Consider the following 18,799-nt stretch of genomic DNA (forward strand, 5'->3'; position numbering starts at 1 on the left):
CCATTGGGATGACGTCACGGACAGATTCCGGCTGCCAGGCGGGACTCCTCCCTGTAGTTTCCGGTCCAGAGTGACGGAAGCGGAAAAGTAGTTAGTTGTTTCTCCGGTGTCTGTCTCCGCTCTCTCCGGTGCTAAGATGGGAAAAGGAGGCGGCACCTTCGAGAGACTGCTAGGTGAGGACCCCCGGGAGGGAAGGGAGGGTGACAGTCCTGCATTGCCGTCGGTGGTTACATCGCTATCACAGCTAAGGCCACGGTGCCGCCTCGTCACCTGATGCCCTATGGTCACTACACCCACTGCCACCCATTTTCTGCCCCCAGGTAGTATTACACGCCGGCACAATGAATGGGCCTAACTGTAGAAAGTAGCAGAAGCCTGTCCCACCATATGCCATCTTCTGTTTCTCACACTGCTGTCTGACCATTGCTGTGGGCGTAGATGCCTTCTGACCCATATGCATTACGGGGACTCCTCTGCATTAATGTAGTAATCTATAGGACGATCTAATGATGGCATTAGCTATTGGGGGGCCTAGCAGCTTGGTAGATTTGGCGATTTCGCAGTCCCCATAGAAACCCTGCTACATGCTTAGTACATTCCTAAAATACCTACTTGTAGTCAGCAAAAACACTTTAATAAATACTAAATAGGCCCCGTGGTGATCTTTAATCCAGGATTTAGGCAGAGTAAGGAGGGACATTGTATGCTTAATCTTTCACCGAATTAAAACCTGGGCTCCTATTGGCTTGAATATATTGACAGTGACAATCATTTATTATACATAAGTAGTATTGTGCTATATGTTTGAAGTGATCCTTTTCCACATGTATGATATATGCTAATACCCTGGGGTTTTGTCTGCCGTATGTTATATGAACATTGGTTAAGATAAAAATGTATTTTGTATATTTTGGTATTACACTATAAATACTAATTTATTTATATTTTCTTCATTTGATCTGACTTCACACTAGTGCTACACTGTAATTTCTATCTGCTTGAACTAGTATGTAATTGGGGGATCTTTCTTGTAAGAGTTCATGTTAATGAAGGCGCTCCTTCTGGGCTCTTCATGTAAATTCTGGAAAGGTGCCACATATTATGGACCGTGCTTTACAAGGGAATGAAATACTGACAGCTTAATAGCCGCCGGTTCTAATCCTGACAGTGAGAGACCGACAGATTAAGATCCCGACAGGCACCCGTAAGTATACTAACCCTCCCCTCTCCCCCCTCTAACCCTAACTCTCCCTTAGGGGTGCCTAAACCTAACCCCCCCCCATCCCCGGGCTAAGTGCATACTTACTCGGCAGGAGAACGATCGGTCTGTCATCCTTCGGCGTTCCGGTGTCGGGATTAACATAGGCGTCGGTATTTTGACGCCTATGTTAAATCCTTTGCTCGAATTACACTGTCATGATTGAAGCCACCGGTCTCATAACTACATCCATTTATAAGTGTTGTGTGGAAATGACAGCTAGGAGAGGAGGAATAGATTTTACCATATTAAAATCTATTATTCATACTTTAGGTCTGAATGAGTTTAATCTAAATATTAGTATTTTGACTGTGTCCTTTCTGTGATAAAGAGCAATTTCACTTAAGAAAAGCGCTTTCCACTAAGGAAGCCCACCTTCCCGCAGTGTATAGTGGCTGTCTTTCTCTTCTTTCCTCCTATTTGTGACCCGCATATGTGCTAGAGGTGAATGGTTAGCAAGAATTGAATTGTGTGGTGAAGGTTGAACCTGATTACATAGCTGCTGTGATTATCCAATCATGTTCCTCTATCTTAGGGCCCCATACACTAGCTGACAGATTGCCAGACCCCGCGATCAGATTGGAAACACCTATCCGTAATCGATGTTACGCGATCCGTCGGAGGATCAGTGAAATGATACGTTATATTTCACCGGTTTGCAGATCACGATCCTATTTTGATCATGACTGGCAAATCTGTGAAATCCGGCATCTGGGGATCGCAGCGTTGCGACAATCTGTCGCTAGAGTGTGGGGGGCCTATTCATTAAAATGTACCTCTGCATCTCCAGAGTGCGCAGGGCTTGGCAGTTGTGCCTATTCCAGCGGTGTATGTTAGGTAATGGTGTAGGGCTCATGGGCTTTCTTAGGGTTGAGAACTTTTCTACGGTGGAGTTTTTCTTGAAGCGTAGCTTTTGCACTCATCTGGCTAATTTGTCCCCAGAAAAGTTTACCCTTTCTTTGGAATGAAAGGGATTGTAAAACAGAGGGGAACAAAGCAATAATATGTGGTAGATTGGGGGTTCTCTGCTACATAATTACTATTGTATTTCTCTAGAAATGTATGTTGTAACTATTAGTTATCTTTATTGTCTAAATTACAAACATAATGTATTCTATCGAGTATACAACTCTGTGCGAGAGAGCAGACTTATAAATCATCAATATTGTAAGTAGTTTTTCTGTTTCCTCAATTTGTTAGTGTATACATATTTTTTTTCTGTCTAGATAAAGCAACCAGTCAACTCTTGCTGGAGACAGACTGGGAATCCATCCTGCAAATTTGTGACATGATCCGTCAAGGAGATACTCAGTAAGAATTGCTTTACACTGTTCTTGTGTGATTGTGGGTCTGTACTTGATCTACAGTAAGAAAGAAATATAAGAATGGATCCTACATAAATGATAGCTCTACAGCATACAGTTATAGAGAGCTGGTGATAAAAAATATTGTATGTCGGTGGTACAGATCAGAAGTTGTAGGTTGTGATGTATTAATGGTTTAGAGTTTATTCTCTGTGAATATTAGAACCTTTTGTTCTGTTCTTATTTCTAGAGCTAAATATGCTGTGGCAGCCATCAAGAAGAAAGTTAATGACAAAAATCCCCATGTTGCTCTGTTTTCACTGGAGGTGAGATTCTGTATGGAGAAAGTCAATGTTCGTTTAATGTCTCAAATTTCTCTTTTCTGAACTTGGGTTCACCAGCCCTCCACAATATTGTCACATCTATATAGAATTGATAAGTAGAAACAATTAAAGGACTGCAAAACCAAAATATTGGAATTTTCATATATGACTCTTGTATATTTGCTTACTCCTGATTGGCTCGCATGCCTGGCACTGAACTTCCATTGTGGTAAAATAATTAAAACGAAAAAGAGTAGCAGGAGGAGCAGGGTATGGCAATCCACTGGTGGCAGTGCCGTGATCGGTTACTTGATTGTGGTCAAACATTTTGGCCACATTTGATGCGAGTATCTGTTATTTGGGAGTGGAACAAGATGAAGAATCTTGACCATAAAAAAAAAAAATAGCCTTTTAATTTTGATGAGTCTCATAAATCACAATGTCTGTATGGAGATGCAGAATGTAGAGCACAATATTTCACATTTATTCACTGCCTAACAAATATACAGTGTATTTTATGCTGCGCAAACTAGATTAGGAACTACCTGAAAATAAGCTGCTGATGTTGCTAATGACTAATTATTGGGTGTTTTGTCTGTCATACTGAGAGGGTGGAAATCTCTCACACAGCTTAATACCTTGCTAGTGCAGACTACTATGTTACTTATTGCATATACTACACAGGTCTCAGTCAGACACTTGTGGTCACAAGGGTTACAGGCTCCGTTTATTTTTTATGAGCTATAAGCAATTATTGTGATAGTAAAAGTGCAGTTTATGTAAACCTCGCCCTGTTTGTGAAATGGACACTTTGATCTATAGATCAGTTTCTTCTAAATTTGCTGCAATTTCCACAAATAATCAATGTGTTTATCATACAGGTTCTGGAGTCTGTGGTGAAAAACTGTGGCCAAACTGTACATGATGAAGTTGCAAATAAGCAAACAATGGAGGAGCTGAAAGAACTGCAAAAGGTACTGATCGTTGTGTCAGCAACAAACAAGTTACAACCATCAGATAGATATTTAGATGAATAAGTAAGGCTGACTGGTAGGCTGTGCAGGTGCTTAGTGTATATATACCCGCACCCTGGAAGTCTGTCCTTATTGGATCTCCAAGTAATCATCTGGGGAAAGCACTGTAGTCTGTCATGTGAGTCTTTCACAACTTCCTGGTCAGTCAGGTGAGCTGTGACATTGAGCTCATACTGTATGTAGCAAATAACCTGACTCATTCTTATACTGATTTCTTTGTGCTAAACAGTTTAGTTTCTCAGCTCTAAAGTAAAACCCCCACAGTCCTTGTGTTGTCTCAAGCACTGCAGAGCCTTCTACACACCCATGATCAAGCCCTGTTGTTCTGATAACAGCCTTCTTTATCCAGCGTCAGGTGGAACCGAATGTCCGCAACAAGATCCTCTATCTGATCCAGGCTTGGGCCCACGCTTTCCGTAATGAACCAAAGTATAAGGTTGTGCAGGACACCTACCAAATAATGAAAGTAGAAGGTAAAGATGTAACCGTTTAAAATGAATGATGTCTCTGTCTGTTCATCATGTAATTTAGTTTTTTTAAATGATTATGTACAATATGGATGTAGATTTTACTTGTAAATATGATGCTCTCATTGTACAGACATAGTTATAGTAACAGCGGGCCTTAAGCTGGGTACACGAATTGTGACGTCATATCGTCCACATTGGCCAGTGTGTACCCACTATGCGCAACCATGCGCGCTCTCGTGGATCGTCCATCGGGGTTGTTCCATCAGCATGCATGTAGGGCCTATGGAACGACCTAGATGCCAATGCCGGCATAGTGGATGGATCCGGTGCACTACATATCGGGCGGGTGGTCACCGCATTATTGGGTACCCACATCGGCAAGGGTCCATCCAGCTGTAGACTGCTTGCAGAGAATTGCTGTGTGTGTGTGTGTGAGACACGGGGTATATTGGAAAAGTGTAGCTGTTTACCATAGCATCCAGTCAGATTGTAGCTATCATTTTCTAGAATGTATTAGATACATGATAGCTAGGGTAAGGTTTACTAGGCGGTACTTTCAAGGCCACCACATCTTCAGCGGTTTTGGCCGCTGAATTTAAAGGGCCATTATATTCAATACAAAACCAGGCATGTATTGTATAGAGCAGGACCTGGCCAACTTGTGGCTCTCCGGCTGTTGTGGAACTACATGTCCCGCCATACTTTACCAGTTGATCGGTGGGAGTGTATGCTGGCACTTGTAGTTTCACAACAGCTGAAGAGCCACAGGTTGGCCAGGCCTGGTATAGAGTATCGCTGCTCCTATAAATCCAGCAGCCATGACTGCTGAAGACCCAATGGCTTTGGAAAGAGCTGCATAGTAAATTTAGCCTTTAGCATCTGATTAGTTCCTATGGGCAGCACCTCCAGTTTTCCTTTTTAGACATTTTAGTACATGAACCCCTTGGGTAGGTAAAATGATCTGACATGAATTTAATTATAAACCGAGAGGGAAGGAGAGCCATTAGATAACCGCTTAGAGAAGTTATCCATTATAAATTATACTTCATGCTTAAGCGTTATCTATAATATCTACTAAATTACTTAATAAAATCTATAAAATGATGTCTATTGTTCTTCTGTTTTATTGTTGTTCTATATATTTTAGTATTGATAACATTGCCATACTATAGCCATAATAACCAGATTGAGAAAGGATTGTGTGCACAATACAATCTCTTTATGTAACTTTATATACCTACTGGTTGGGTCTCTTTCCTTTTTCATGGGTTATGGTTTGTATGGTTATGTTTAATTGGTTTAACAAAAACATGGTTTAAAGAAAAATTTATATTCTATTCTATCCTTCAAAATTCTTCTAGTTTTTTTTATGTGCCCCCATATTTCCTAGGTGTATTAACGTCCAACCTGAGGTTACATTGTTCTTATTTTTGTGATTGCAGGTCACAACTTCCCTGAGTTCAAGGAGAGTGATGCCATGTTTGCAGCAGAGCGGGTGAGTTTGGGAAAAATTAGCTGCCAATTTAATGGCGTTTATACTAAGGCTTATCGGGGCTGTGATGTATTGTGACAGGGTAACTTCCTCAGTGTGCTGTATTTGGGGAAACCCATATGTGCCACTGTGAATTAGCAGTATATACAGATAACGTGATGATGATCTTGGGGACCCCATTTTTGGACATGTAAAATTTATCCTAGATCTTTTCTCAACTTTCTCAGGCTATAGGAGGTATAGTAGATCTCCAGGGAGACTATTTCCATCAGTGCTTTGTCTTTTCAGGACAGCCAAGCAAACTATAAAATATCAGCATATTGATCCAAAATACCTCTACCGTTTTAAAGTAGTACTCCTGTAGTAGAGTTTTCTTTAATGAAATCTGTCCCCACATCATGTCAGGCAAAATGCCAGTATTTGGTCTATACAGACGTAGTAAAAAAAAAAAAAAGATGGTAGTAATGCTGGGTACACACGAGGTGATATATCGTGCGTACAGCCAAAAAAAGATATATCATTTAATGCACCTGCTCGGAACAATGTCTTTCACAAATATATCGCATCGGCCACCAGCACGGCAGATGCGATATATCTGATCCAAACACCTGCATGTTACCATGGCTGCAATGGCTATTCCAAACAACCTCAAAAGTGGTTAAATGGATCTTCTAGCCAGATATATCGTGCGGCTGACTGGCATGTGTGCGCTTGCCAAAATCGTGACCTGGGTCTGTCGTTTTGGTGTTTACCACGCATTTTTCTTAATTTGGTTTGTCCCACTGAACTTCTACACTAACAAAAAAATCGGAACATCACTATATATTTTATATTTGATCTTTATCTTTGCGTTTATTTAAAAAAACATTTTTTATATTTGCTACTTTCATAGTAAAAATGGTTAAAATTCCCTCTTGGCGCATTCATTATTTTGTAGGCTCCAGATTGGGTTGATGCTGAGGAGTGTCACCGCTGCCGTGTTCAGTTTGGTGTAGTTACACGAAAGGTAGGTGTAGCAATCTCCTAAGCTCCTATTAACTATCGGCATGTTGCCCACCGCATTCTTTTTTTTGTGGTTTGCCAGTTGTACGGTTTTTGCTCTTTTGTGTACATGTAGCTTGTTTCTCTCCCGTGTGTAGATGTACATGTACTTGAGTGTATCCTCTTCTTTCTTTTGCAGCATCACTGCAGAGCCTGTGGGCAGATATTCTGTGGAAAATGCTCTTCCAAGTATTCCACCATCCCCAAGTTTGGTATTGAGAAGGAAGTGCGTGTGTGTGAGCCCTGCTATGAACAGCTGAACAAGTGAGAATGCTTGCTCCACAGTTATGGGAGGAGGGGGGATGTTGGCTATTGGTGCTTTTTCATGCTTGAGCCCTGACTCTGCCTCCTACTCATGTGACTGCTCATGTGACATCCTATTTCACACCCTGACATATCCCTACCTGCCATATGTGTTTATTTTTCTTTTTCCCATTACAGGAAGGGTGAAGGGAAAGCCACCTCTACTGGTGAACTGCCCCCCGAGTATTTAACCAGCCCACTGTCCCAACAGTCACAGGTGAGTTGAACATTTCAACTTCTTTAGTTGTTGGTTTTACCCAAAACTGATTATCCTTGTTTTGAGACTGTCACGTAAGGATCTGTGCAGACTAAGCAATGGTGGACCGTATAATTCAAGTTTTCTTCACGTTGTCCTTCAATGTTCTGATTTGTGCATGGATTTGCAATAGTGAGAATAATTTGACCATATGTCCTTGGGTTGTCTAAATGTGAATATGGATTGTTTCTAATTCATATTTAGAGAATTATTGGCATATCATACATTCATTCTTGAACAGTACTTTGTATATGAAGTGGGACTCGACTGTGACAGCTGTTTTTGTTTAGTCCATCTCTTGATAACAGAGCAGTAACGATAGGTTTTCTACATGTCTCAAGAGGGAAATAGTTGTCTCAAGGTTTCATGGATTGCTTGAGTTGGCAATAGGGATAAAAGTGAGGCAAGTATAACTGGTAACTGAGGTGGATACCTAATCATTGATGGCCCATATTGTAGAGAGGTTTTTCTTTTAACTTGAATGTATTGGGGCATAAGAACACGATCAGTTTGAAGATTCCAGCAGGACCCTAATAATCCATATTCAAGAGAATATACTTCTGGAAAAGGACGTTTACGTGACAGGCTATTACATCTCCTACTCACTGTATTTTTACAGCGTGACACAGGCTTATACTGAGACAGAATTTCCATCTACAGACAGACTGATTTGTTAGGACTTGTCAATACTGCTTGTTTGATCAGCCAAGTTCTAGAACTACACTTCTGACATATTTATTTATTTATTTTATCTGAAGACCAAACACCCTTTCCTCTAGTGTCCTGTGCTCAGCCGGCTCCTCTCATGTCTCCCTTCTTTCCCTTCTTCTCTTTGTTTAATTTGTAATAAGAAACAGGCTGGAGAAGAGGAGCCGGCAGCTGCAGGGACAGAGCCTCCCAACAGAAAGGTGAGCCCAGGAACATGCAGATTTCAGCAATCCCTTCATGTGAGCCCCACGCGGGAGGCTCTGGTATAGGGAAGGTCTGTACAATGCAGGCTCTACTCTACATGTGCCTTGACTCTTGAAATCATTAACAGTCCAGCAAATTATCAACATTTAGCACACACAGTGGTAGCGATCCACATCATTTCAAGGTCAGCAAGAATAAGGTACACATTATGATTGTTATTTGCAAAACATAAGTTCAGCACATTCTTACTAACCAACCCCCACATGTGTACTCCATCTATGTTTGCGAGATTAAGACCCTATGATTGCAGGTTTCGACACAGTGTTGAAGTGTGATCGCTTTGCCCTCTGCTTTCCTGTTTGCGCTAATGCCTTAAGTGTTGTGTGTTAGATGCCTCCTAAGAGAGATGAAAGTGCACTGCAGGAGGAAGAGGAGCTGCAGCTGGCAATTGCCTTGTCACAATCTGAGGCAGAGGAGAAGGAGAGGATGGTGAGTAGCAGAACTTCTACTAATCCTTACACTATGCTGCGCACAAGCAAACAATGCCCGCATATCTTGCTGCAGATAGCTGAGTTTTTTTTTTTTTTTTTTTGGTGTAATTTAAACATCTATTTAAACTATTGGATAGAAAATCATCTCTCCTTTTATATATGTACGTTTTTGCTTCTTGTAACAGATCAGAGTCTTATATTAGTCATTATCTGATAGACATCGAAGGTCCTAGCACATTCATTGTTGTGCACATCCATGGCTCTCCCTTCTCGGAGTGGGTGGAATAGAACAACCTACATTACAGCCAATCATGTCCTTAGAATACTCCCGGCACAGTGAATTGCACTGTGCCGGGAGTATTCTACTGCTACTCCCAAATCGAAATTTTGGAATCTTTTCTTTAGAGCCCCTTTGTTAGAGACTATAATTCATGTGTCCCCAAATCCTTTCTTGAATTTTGTGGGATCAATTTTCTATCCAATCCTTTTGTATATTCTTGTTAAAGGGCCTTTTTGACTGTGAAAAAAACCTAAGAATGAATGTCAGAGTGAATCTTATATTTGTGGTTACACCCTTTGTCATTTACGTTGGAGTCCTTGTCTGTATCAAATTGGTTTGCTGTGATGGTAACAAACATAAATTATATTTAGATATGAAAAGCTGTTTAAGGAATTGCTATATTACTGATTTCTGCCCTTTCCATTTTAACTTTCAGCGACATAAAACCACATATGGCATGTATCCAAAAGCAGACCCCACCCCTGTCACATCCTCTGCTCCTCCAGCTAGTACTCTATACTCTTCAGTTGTGGTGAGTAGCGGCAGTTTAGTGACAGATGGGCAGGTTCTTATTAATGGGGTTACAAATTTCTGATACATAAAACATTTATTCATATATTCTCCTTCACTCCTAGAATTCTTCTGCTCCATTTGCTGAAGAAATTGACCCAGAGGTAAAAATACTGAGTAGTTACTCACTGAAGTCAAGTTTGTGTTCCTGTCTCCCCTCATACTCTTTCTTATCGATCCTCTTGTTACAGCTTGCCCGTTACCTGAACCGAAACTACTGGGAGAAGAAACAGGAGGAGGTCCGGAAGAGTCCCACCCCCTCTGCACCAGTACCTATGAGTGATCCTGTAGTTCAGGTTGCTGAGGTGCCACCAGTGAGCATGGTGAGCGTCATGGAGGTAAGAACCTTGTTTCTCATGTCACAAAAGTAATTTTTCATATTGATGTTTGAATAGAATGCTTTAGATAACATAGTTGAACTAAACTCAAACAATTAAGGTGTGCGGTCATAATCCCGACCTCTGGGATTCTGGCATTCACAATGCCGACGCCGGAATCCCAACTACGGGGATCCCAAAGGTAAGTACTGGGGCTAGGGTTAGGCACTAGGGGGAGGGCTAGTTTTAGGGTGGCAGAGGGGGTTAGGGGTGAGGTTTACTTACCTGGAGGCGTCGGGATTGTAACCTGGTCGGGATGCTGGCCCGGAATTCTGACTGCCGGTATCTCGAGCACTGGCATCCCGTACCCATCCCACAATTAAGTTTTTTTCTGAAACTACTTGTCATGAAGTAATTACAATGTGGAGGCAATAATAAAACTGCATTTTGTAATGATTACTTGGCTCCAGTATTCAAATAGGGGAGCCACACCAACTGCCAGTGAGTCCTGACCGGCGATGTTTTGAACTGTTTGAAAGGGCAGTTGGTTTGACTCCTCTATTTGAATTTTGGACTGCACTGCAGCCCCAACTCTGGAGCCTGAACTGCTTGGTTCTGTAATCACGGCTGCTGGGAGCTGCTATGATAGTCTTTGCTATATTCTGTTATAACTGAAATCCTTTGCTCATATTATATGTTTTGTTGTGATGAAATGAACTAATGATATTAATGCTAGAGTGATGATTATTGATCTAAGTTGCAACCATGGTAGTAGATGTGTTACACTATTGGTTGTGGACTGAACTATCCCATTCTTCCAGCAGCAGTACCAGAACGGAGAGTCAGAAGAGAATCATGAGCAGTTCTTGAAGGCTCTGCAGAATGCTGTCACCACTTTTGTGAACCGCATGAAAAGCAACCACATGCGTGGCAGAAGCATCACCAACGACTCCGCTGTTCTTTCCCTCTTCCAGTCTATAAACAACATGCACCCACAGCTTTTGGAACTACTAAACCAGCTGGATGAAAGGCGCTGTATGTTCCTTTTGAGATACATTTGTCACTTGTGTGTTTGATAGGCTGTCAGTAAAGTTTAAGAACGATAGTGGGAGGACCTAGAGAAGATTTCTGTGAGGTTCAAAAGAACTGATGCCAGGCAGGACTGTTTAATGGATGGGGGAATTTAAACAACCTAACTGTTGTTTCCACAGTATACTATGAGGGTCTGCAGGACAAACTGGCCCAGATCAGAGATGCCCGGGGGGCACTGAATGCACTACGTGAGGAGCACAGAGAAAAGCTGCGACGAGCAGCAGAGGAGGCAGAAAGACAGAGGCAGATTCAGCTGGCACAGAAGCTAGAGATAATGAGGCAGAAGAAACAGGTGAGGAGACTGCGGAATAAATGGATAGATTGGGAAGTAAACTAGATATGTTATAATAACAGGTAATATGGTTCTTTACTTGACAGAAAGGTGTTATGCCCATATCTTATCCATTCTCTGTGACATGTTGTTGTAAGGAAAAATAAGTGTTGCACTGAGTCAAATTTGAATCTATTGTGGCAGTGCCTCTCCTAACATGTCGTCTTGTAGGAATATCTGGAGATGCAGCGCCAACTTGCCATCCAACGCCTGCAGGAACAGGAAAAGGAGAGGCAGATGCGACTGGAGCAGCAGAAGCAGACAATCCAGATGAGAGCACAGATGCCAGCTTTCTCACTCCCTTATGCACAGGTGCGTCTCAGTTGTTGCCAGAGTACCACAATGTAAGTGATTTGCCATAAGCTTCTAACTCATCTGTTTTCCCTGTAGCTGCAGTCATTGCCATCTTCTGGTGGTGTCATGTACCCACCCTCAGGACCTAATGCTTATCCTGGCACCTTCAGTCCCTCTGGATCAGTGGAAGGTTCTCCAATGCATGGAGTGTACATGAACCAACCAGGGCAACCAAACCCTACTCAATATTCTGCCATGCCAGTACCTGGTACAGGTAAGTAATATTCACATGGTGTGATTGTGTGGGTTTAAAGTCTGCAGTTCCTCTAATTCCTTCCTATCTGGTGTTTATACAGACCCCAATATGGTGAATGCATACATGTACCCAGCAGGATCTGCTCCAGCAGCTCAACAGGGCCAGCCAGTGCCAGCTACCAACCCAGCGTACACATCCTACCAACCCACACCAACGCAACCCTACCAAGTAAGCAGCTACGCAACTACTATGGCTTACATTAATCCTTTTACCTAGAAATCTAGATATGTTGTGTAAATCCTGTATATTGATGGTCATGGTTTGGAGTGTGTTTGCTTTTGAAGATTAATGTTCCGGTCTGCCCTGTTAAACATATATCAGCTGTTATGGTGTGGTTATGCTCCTACACAATAGCTAAGGTTGTTTGCATTTATTTTATTCATCCAGCACACATTTTTAATGTACAGTGTATGACTTCCCATTTATACATTTCACAGGCCCTTGCTAATAACTTGCATCCAGCTGTGATTGCACTAGAACCTGCTCCACTACTTACACTTTGAAAAAGCTTTGTGTGCTACCTGTAATTCTATATTGGCTATTATCACCTCTGTGTTTACTCTAATTGTGTGATATGGTAACTTTTAAAATGTATATTTTACGTCATACACTGCAGATAGCCCTACTTGTGTGATGAACCAATATTCAGGATGATGCATGCTGACCATCACATTCTTTCTGAACTTATCCCTCTCCTCCACCTCTGCCTCCTAAGGCTACCATCACTAAGCATAGCATTGAGGCTATCAACACCATTTCCTTATCCCCCTCTCTATCCCCCTCTTTCCAAGCCATTACTTCCTTTCCAAGCCTCTGTTGCTTCTGTTCTTGACTCTGTTGCTCCGTCTATCGCTACTCATCCTTGCAGATCCAAACCTCAACACTGGCATTCCAAATGCACCAGATACCTACAAAAGTGTTCATGAACCAAAATTGACTCCATACGTCCAATTCTAAAATTGACTCAATACGTCAGTGCATCATATCCCACCAGAGTCTCCGCACCTCGCCCTCTCCTTTCTCAGTCTACCCCTTCCATTATACCAACTTTGACTTCTTTTTCCCCTGTATCTGCAGATGAAGTCATGGAACTCATCCTTTAATCCCCCCCCCTCCCCTTGACCCTATCCCCTCCCGCCTCCTCCACTACAACGCTCCTTCTACCTGTTCCCATCTTGCTGACCTCCTCAATCTCTCCCTCTCATTAGGCACTGTCCACTCTGCATTAAAGCATGCCGTTGTCTCCCCCATTCTTAAAAAAAAAAAAAAACTACCCTTGATCCTAACACACTCTCCAACTACCGATCCATCTCTCTCCTTCCTTTTTGCCTTCAAACTCCTTGAGCGTATTATTTACAACAGCCTTACTACCGTTGTTTCCTTCCATTCCCTGCTTGACCCACTTGAGTCAGGCTTCCATCCACTCCACTGAAACTGCCCTCCCGAACGTCGGCAATGACCTTGTTGCCAAATCCGTTGGCCACTACTCCCTGTTCATTGTTCTCGACCCCTCTGCTGCCTTTGACACACTGGATCACCCTCTCTTCCTGCAAAGCCTTCACTCACTTGTCTACGTGTTACTGCCCTTTCCTGGCTGTTCTCCTATCTCTTACCGTTCCTTCTCTGTCTTCTCTTATGACTCCAGTCCCCCCCCCCACTTCCTCTAACAGTAGGTGTTTCCCAAGGTTCTGTTCTTGGACCTCTATTCTCCCTCTATACATCCTCTGTAAGTAAGCTCATCAGCTCTTTTTACTTCCAATATCATCTCTATGATGATGATACTCAGATCTACCTCTCCTCCCTCTCTCCTCATCCATATCTCCAACTGTCTCCCTGCTACAGTATCTCTTCCTGGATGTCTCAGCTCTTTCTTAAACTTAACATGTCTGAAACTGAGCTGATCATCTTTTCTCTCCTGCATAACCTCACTTCTTACAATTCCATTATCTATTGACGGCAAAACCATCTCCTCTATTCCACAATACAGAAGTTATCTTTGACTCCTCCCTCTCCTTCAAACCATACATTCAGCACCTCTCGCAGTCCTGCCATTTCAAGCTCAAAAATATTTCCAGGATAAGCCCCTTTCTCACCCTGGATACTACTAAGAGCCTCATACACTCACTGCTCATCTCCAGATTAGACTACTGTAACCTCCTAGCTGGCCTTCCTGACTCCCACTTCTCTCCACTACAATCTGTCCTCAATGCTGCATCCCAGCTCGTCTTCCTCTCCAAATGTACTACATCTGCCTCCCCTCTCCTACAAGCGCTACACTGGCTTCCTTTCCCCTTCAGAACCAATTCAAGCTTCTCACACTCACAAAGCGCTCACCCTTTCATCTTCCATTTACATCTCCCTTCACACTCCCAGCAGCCCACTTCACTCTGCAATTGAATGCCGCTTCTCCTGTCAACTGATTACTTCCTCCTGCCTCCAAGATTTGCATGTGCTGCTCACTACCTCTGGAATTCTCTCCCTATCAGAGGCTCCACCTCTCCACTAATCTTCAAACAGGCTCTCAAGACCCACTTCTTCATCAAAGCGTCCATCTCTCATCCTAACCCTCTGTCCCATGCTCACTGTCTACCCCATCTGTGTCGTCCCTGTTTGTCTCTCCCTCCCTTAGAATGTAAGCTCTCACGTGCAGGGTGCTCTTCCCACGTGTGGTTCTCTTTCCCCTACTTATACTATCATCTAATGCATACTCCCTACAACAGCACCTAATCCTTGATTTCTGCCACCCTGCTACTGAAGTGTTATGATCGCTGATGCAGTAATGTTTTATAAACCATGTCCTGTCCTGCATTGTCTCGTAGTGTAAGTCACTGTTTTCTTTTTATGCTCATTTGTTTGTGCTTTGTTAGGCGGTGCGGAACCCGTGTGTCCCCATATAAATAAAGGATTATTATACAATAGGAACCAGATGCGTCACTGATGCATGGTGCATTCTGCTTAATTGATGTCACTAGTTCTTAAGGTGCATACACACGTAACGATTTCTTGAACGATTTAACTATAACAATGTCGTAAACGTTCAATCGTTGAAAACAATCGTTTGAGTTATAACGATGAACGATTATCGTTCATGCGCGTTCCCGTTTGTAGTTCATTCTGACTGACCAACTGAACGATTTTCATTAAGGGAAGTTACAAAAATCGTTTGTAGTTCAAAAAATCGTTCATTACACTTTAAAAAAAATCTGACAGAAAATCGTTCATAACATCGTTGGTAACAAAATCGTTGTGTGTGTGTATGCAGCTTTAGTGAACTTATATGCTATTTTCTCATGAAAATTGTTCTGCCCACATGGACTGCTGCCACCATTGTGTGTGTAGATGACCGATACAATTAAAAGGATTTGATTTATCGATTTTCTTTTAAAGAACGTGCCCTCCCAGAGCCTGCCTTCAATGTCCCAGAATCCTCCAGCCAGTGGGATGACTTACATGGGTACTCAATCTGTCCCTTTGGGTTATCAGCCTTATAATATGCAGGTTAGTCCAACTGATGTGCATTTTCCTTCTTAAAAACATCAAATTTTTCAATATAGAATAAAAAATATCTTGGTTTAAAATAATTATCTGCAAGTGAAATGTAAGCTTATAAGTATTACATTTAAGAAATTTCTTCTTAGAACCTCATGTCTAATCTCCCTGGACAAGACCCAGCAATGAGCAACATGCCCTCCCAGCAGTCTTTCCTTGGCGGACAGCAACCCATGTATCAACCAGTAAGTAAGTTCTGAGTGGGTGGCATGTATGTAATATGCTATTGAGAATGTAGTGTATGTGAGAGTTTACTACTGCTAAACTTGCGTTTTGTGTGAGTTGCAACAAGTTCTTCTCTTTTAGATGCCAGTGGGTGCTGGTCAACAACAACCTCAACAGCCGCCAGCAACACATGGTCAGCAGGTGCCAGGTGGCAGTGAAGCCCAGTTAATCTCTTTTGATTGATTTCAAGACAAGCCACCCTGCCCTTCGGTCATATTGCTGCCATTCCCTACCAACATGTGTAGCATGTATCCTCTACCAGCACCGTTGCAGTAAAACACTACATTAATGTAACTGCCTTGCTGTGCCTAGTGTCTGTCTGCTTGCTTCCTGTTCTAGATCACCGGAGCTGGCTGCTACCACGCTGCTTTCAACTAACATTGTAATATATCTGTAGCACACCTGTAAATTATAGTACTATTCATACTAAGGGGTAAATTATAGTACTATTCATACTAAGGGGTAAATTTACTAACGTGAGAGTTTTTAGAAGTGAGTTTTCAAAAAGGTGTTGCCCATAGCAACCAATCAGGTTCTAGCTATTATCTTCTAGAAGGTGCTGGTTAAATGTTAAGTAGAATCTGATTGGTTGTTATGAGCAACATCTCTTCTAAAACTCACTTCTAAAAAGTCACTTTAATAAATTTACCCCTAAGTCTCTCAGCCCAGTCACTGACAACATATGTAGAAAAGATCTACCACAAGATAATTATTAGCAAACCGTTTGTGTTTCAGTGGAAATCATGACTTGATAAATTTTTCTTTTAGCGCTTTTACCTGCTCCTGTGTTAAGTGAAAGGACATGCCATTATGTGTAATGTAGTGCATTGACTTGGCCAGTTTCAGGAAACCATCTCTGGTACACTGCTCCTATGCATAAAGGTTAAAGCGCCACTGACAACAGGCATAACATCTAGTAGCTTAAATTCCCATCCAAAACCTGCATTTTGTATATTAATTTTGTAGTTTGGCACAAGACTGTAAGCCATATCTAAAACTAATATTTTGCTGAAGTTGTTAAATGACTGTACATTGATTTGATGTAATGCAGGTTGCACAATAACTGTGTAGCAGCACTTGTGTGACATACTGACAAGTCCTAATCACACAAATTGTTACTATGTATAATACTGTCTTCTTTGGCTATTTTACTAGTGCTAACATATATGCTTTAGTCTATGGACTATTATTATTTAGTCTGAGTTATCTTCTTGGGTTCTGGAGCATATAAGTCTGTTTCAACAAAGCATTTACTTACCAAAGTGGGATACGTGTTGTGCAGTGTACATGGCCTGTCCGATCAATGGGGGGAAATCTATTTAATGTCAGCCATGGTTGTTGGCTATGTATTTTATAAGTGGTAGCATTGCAGCTCACATTTGCTTTCCTACACCTGTCCCTGTGTGAACATCGGAATCCATAAAACTGTCCTGGTATAAAATCTTACTGTGGTTATGCAGAATCCAACATTACTAGTTCAACAATTTATAATTAACGTTGAAGCCAATCACTCAGTTGTTTGGCTTTTTGTTCGGTGATTAAGAGTTTAGGCTATTTTAAATGTATATAAAAAAATGTGTGTTAAATTTCAGTCTGATGTACTGCAAATTCCTATGTTGTGATGGCAGTGAAAGTGTTAATTTGAGCACTGGTATGATCTCGGGGTAGCCTATTATTCTAGGTTCCCCTTTGCGTGTTTGGCTGCTTTATGTGCTTGTACACTGTGAAGGTCTGGGCCAACTGTTTGCACCACAGGACTCTTGCTTGTATTAACCTATTGAAATAGTGACAATAAACAAGTATCAAACTTTGAATACTCGTGTTATTCAAATATAGTCAGTGATTAAGTGTAGAACTTACATTTACATATGTCTATGAGCTCAGAATGCGGGCCATATTCAATTAGCCGCAGTAAAATGAAAACGTAACGCCGGTTTTTGTCTCTGGAGTTTTTGCAAATGCGGAAACTTTGGCAATCGGATTGCACGATACGCTGTTTTGTGCGGAAAGTCTGCACCTGCGAACGCTTTTCGCCAAATACTGCTTTTCGTGGCTGATTGAATTCGGCTCTGTCTATTTAAAGTCAACCGCAATATGTGAAGTTGCTGCTTCCTCTTCCCTTTTTTTTTTTTTTTTTTTCTTTTTATCTGCCACCACTTTAGTTTAATATCTTGTATCTTTAGCAAACTGGTATTTTATAAATATTTCTATTTATAAAATCTTAGTAACCTAGAAGAAAACATAGGCATATACAAATACAATAGGCTGTCAGTCACTTACACAGTAAGTAGTGTTATTCTAGCATCATGATCGGGCAGGGCACCAATCATGAAGCAGGGCACTGCTGCGCACGTCGAAGTTGCCTGCTCGAAAAAGGGGGTGAGGCCTGTTGTTGGGAGAGGCGTGGCCTTGTGGCATATCCCCACTCCCTGGCTCAATCATTCTAGGGGGCGTGCCCAGCACTCATGGAGATGGTGGGCTGCCCCCAAGCTCTCCCCGCACTTTGAAAAGATGCCGTGTGCATCTATTCACCCTCTGCTTACTGCTTCCCCAACTTTTACACTGCAGCTCGCGGGGTGGCGGCGGGGACAGGAAGAGGCACAGTGGGAGATGGTTGCGTTGCCCTAGGGGCAGGGCGCAATTTAGTCTTTTAAAATCGGCCGTCCTGCCGAAACAGCCTAGCGGGAATGCTAAGTAAGTGCTATAACTGTAAGGACAATGTAGGACTAGTGATGTACCAACCAACAATCAATCCAGATGGACCATCCCTTCATACATTTTGCTGGACAACTACAGCTTGATGTTAGTGTATATATGAAAAGGGTGCTCCCTACACAGGCATAAAAAGGGGAGTGAAATAATACCTGAGAAGGTGGAATATCAAACCGTATCCTCCTATAAATATCTTCAGATTAGGGTTGATTTGTAATATAGATAGCTG

At 42.0% G+C, this 18,799-nt stretch overlaps 1 protein-coding gene across 8 annotated transcripts; it reads left to right on the forward strand.

Annotated features, from left to right (window-relative positions):
* Nucleotides 1–11: 11 nt before the first annotated feature.
* On the forward strand, nucleotides 12–17,672 carry HGS (hepatocyte growth factor-regulated tyrosine kinase substrate). Of its 8 annotated transcripts, none has more exons than XM_088474662.1 (22): nucleotides 12–173; nucleotides 2,485–2,569; nucleotides 2,813–2,888; nucleotides 3,767–3,859; nucleotides 4,269–4,392; nucleotides 5,832–5,884; nucleotides 6,819–6,887; nucleotides 7,062–7,186; nucleotides 7,364–7,442; nucleotides 8,333–8,389; nucleotides 8,784–8,882; nucleotides 9,601–9,696; nucleotides 9,800–9,838; nucleotides 9,926–10,072; nucleotides 10,873–11,086; nucleotides 11,263–11,435; nucleotides 11,646–11,786; nucleotides 11,865–12,042; nucleotides 12,125–12,252; nucleotides 15,472–15,582; nucleotides 15,723–15,818; nucleotides 15,940–17,672. In XM_088474662.1, the coding sequence occupies exons 1-22, from the start codon at nucleotides 137–139 to the stop codon at nucleotides 16,039–16,041; spliced, it is 2,322 nt and encodes a 773-aa protein (XP_088330788.1). In that variant the 5' UTR covers nucleotides 12–136; the 3' UTR covers nucleotides 16,042–17,672. The 8 variants fall into 8 exon arrangements, with proteins under 8 accessions (XP_088330788.1, XP_088330828.1, XP_088330835.1 ...); XM_088474687.1 differs by lacking the exon at nucleotides 12–173 and adding an exon at nucleotides 197–320 and having other exon boundaries at nucleotides 15,723–15,822; XM_088474652.1 differs by lacking the exon at nucleotides 12–173 and adding an exon at nucleotides 199–320.
* The last annotated feature ends 1,127 nt before the right edge of the window (nucleotides 17,673–18,799 follow it).

The sequence above is a fragment of the Taudactylus pleione genome, unplaced genomic scaffold (genome assembly GCF_031769625.1).
Source record: "Taudactylus pleione unplaced genomic scaffold, aTauple2 ptg000016l, whole genome shotgun sequence".
Classification (NCBI taxonomy): Eukaryota; Metazoa; Chordata; class Amphibia; order Anura; family Myobatrachidae; genus Taudactylus; species Taudactylus pleione.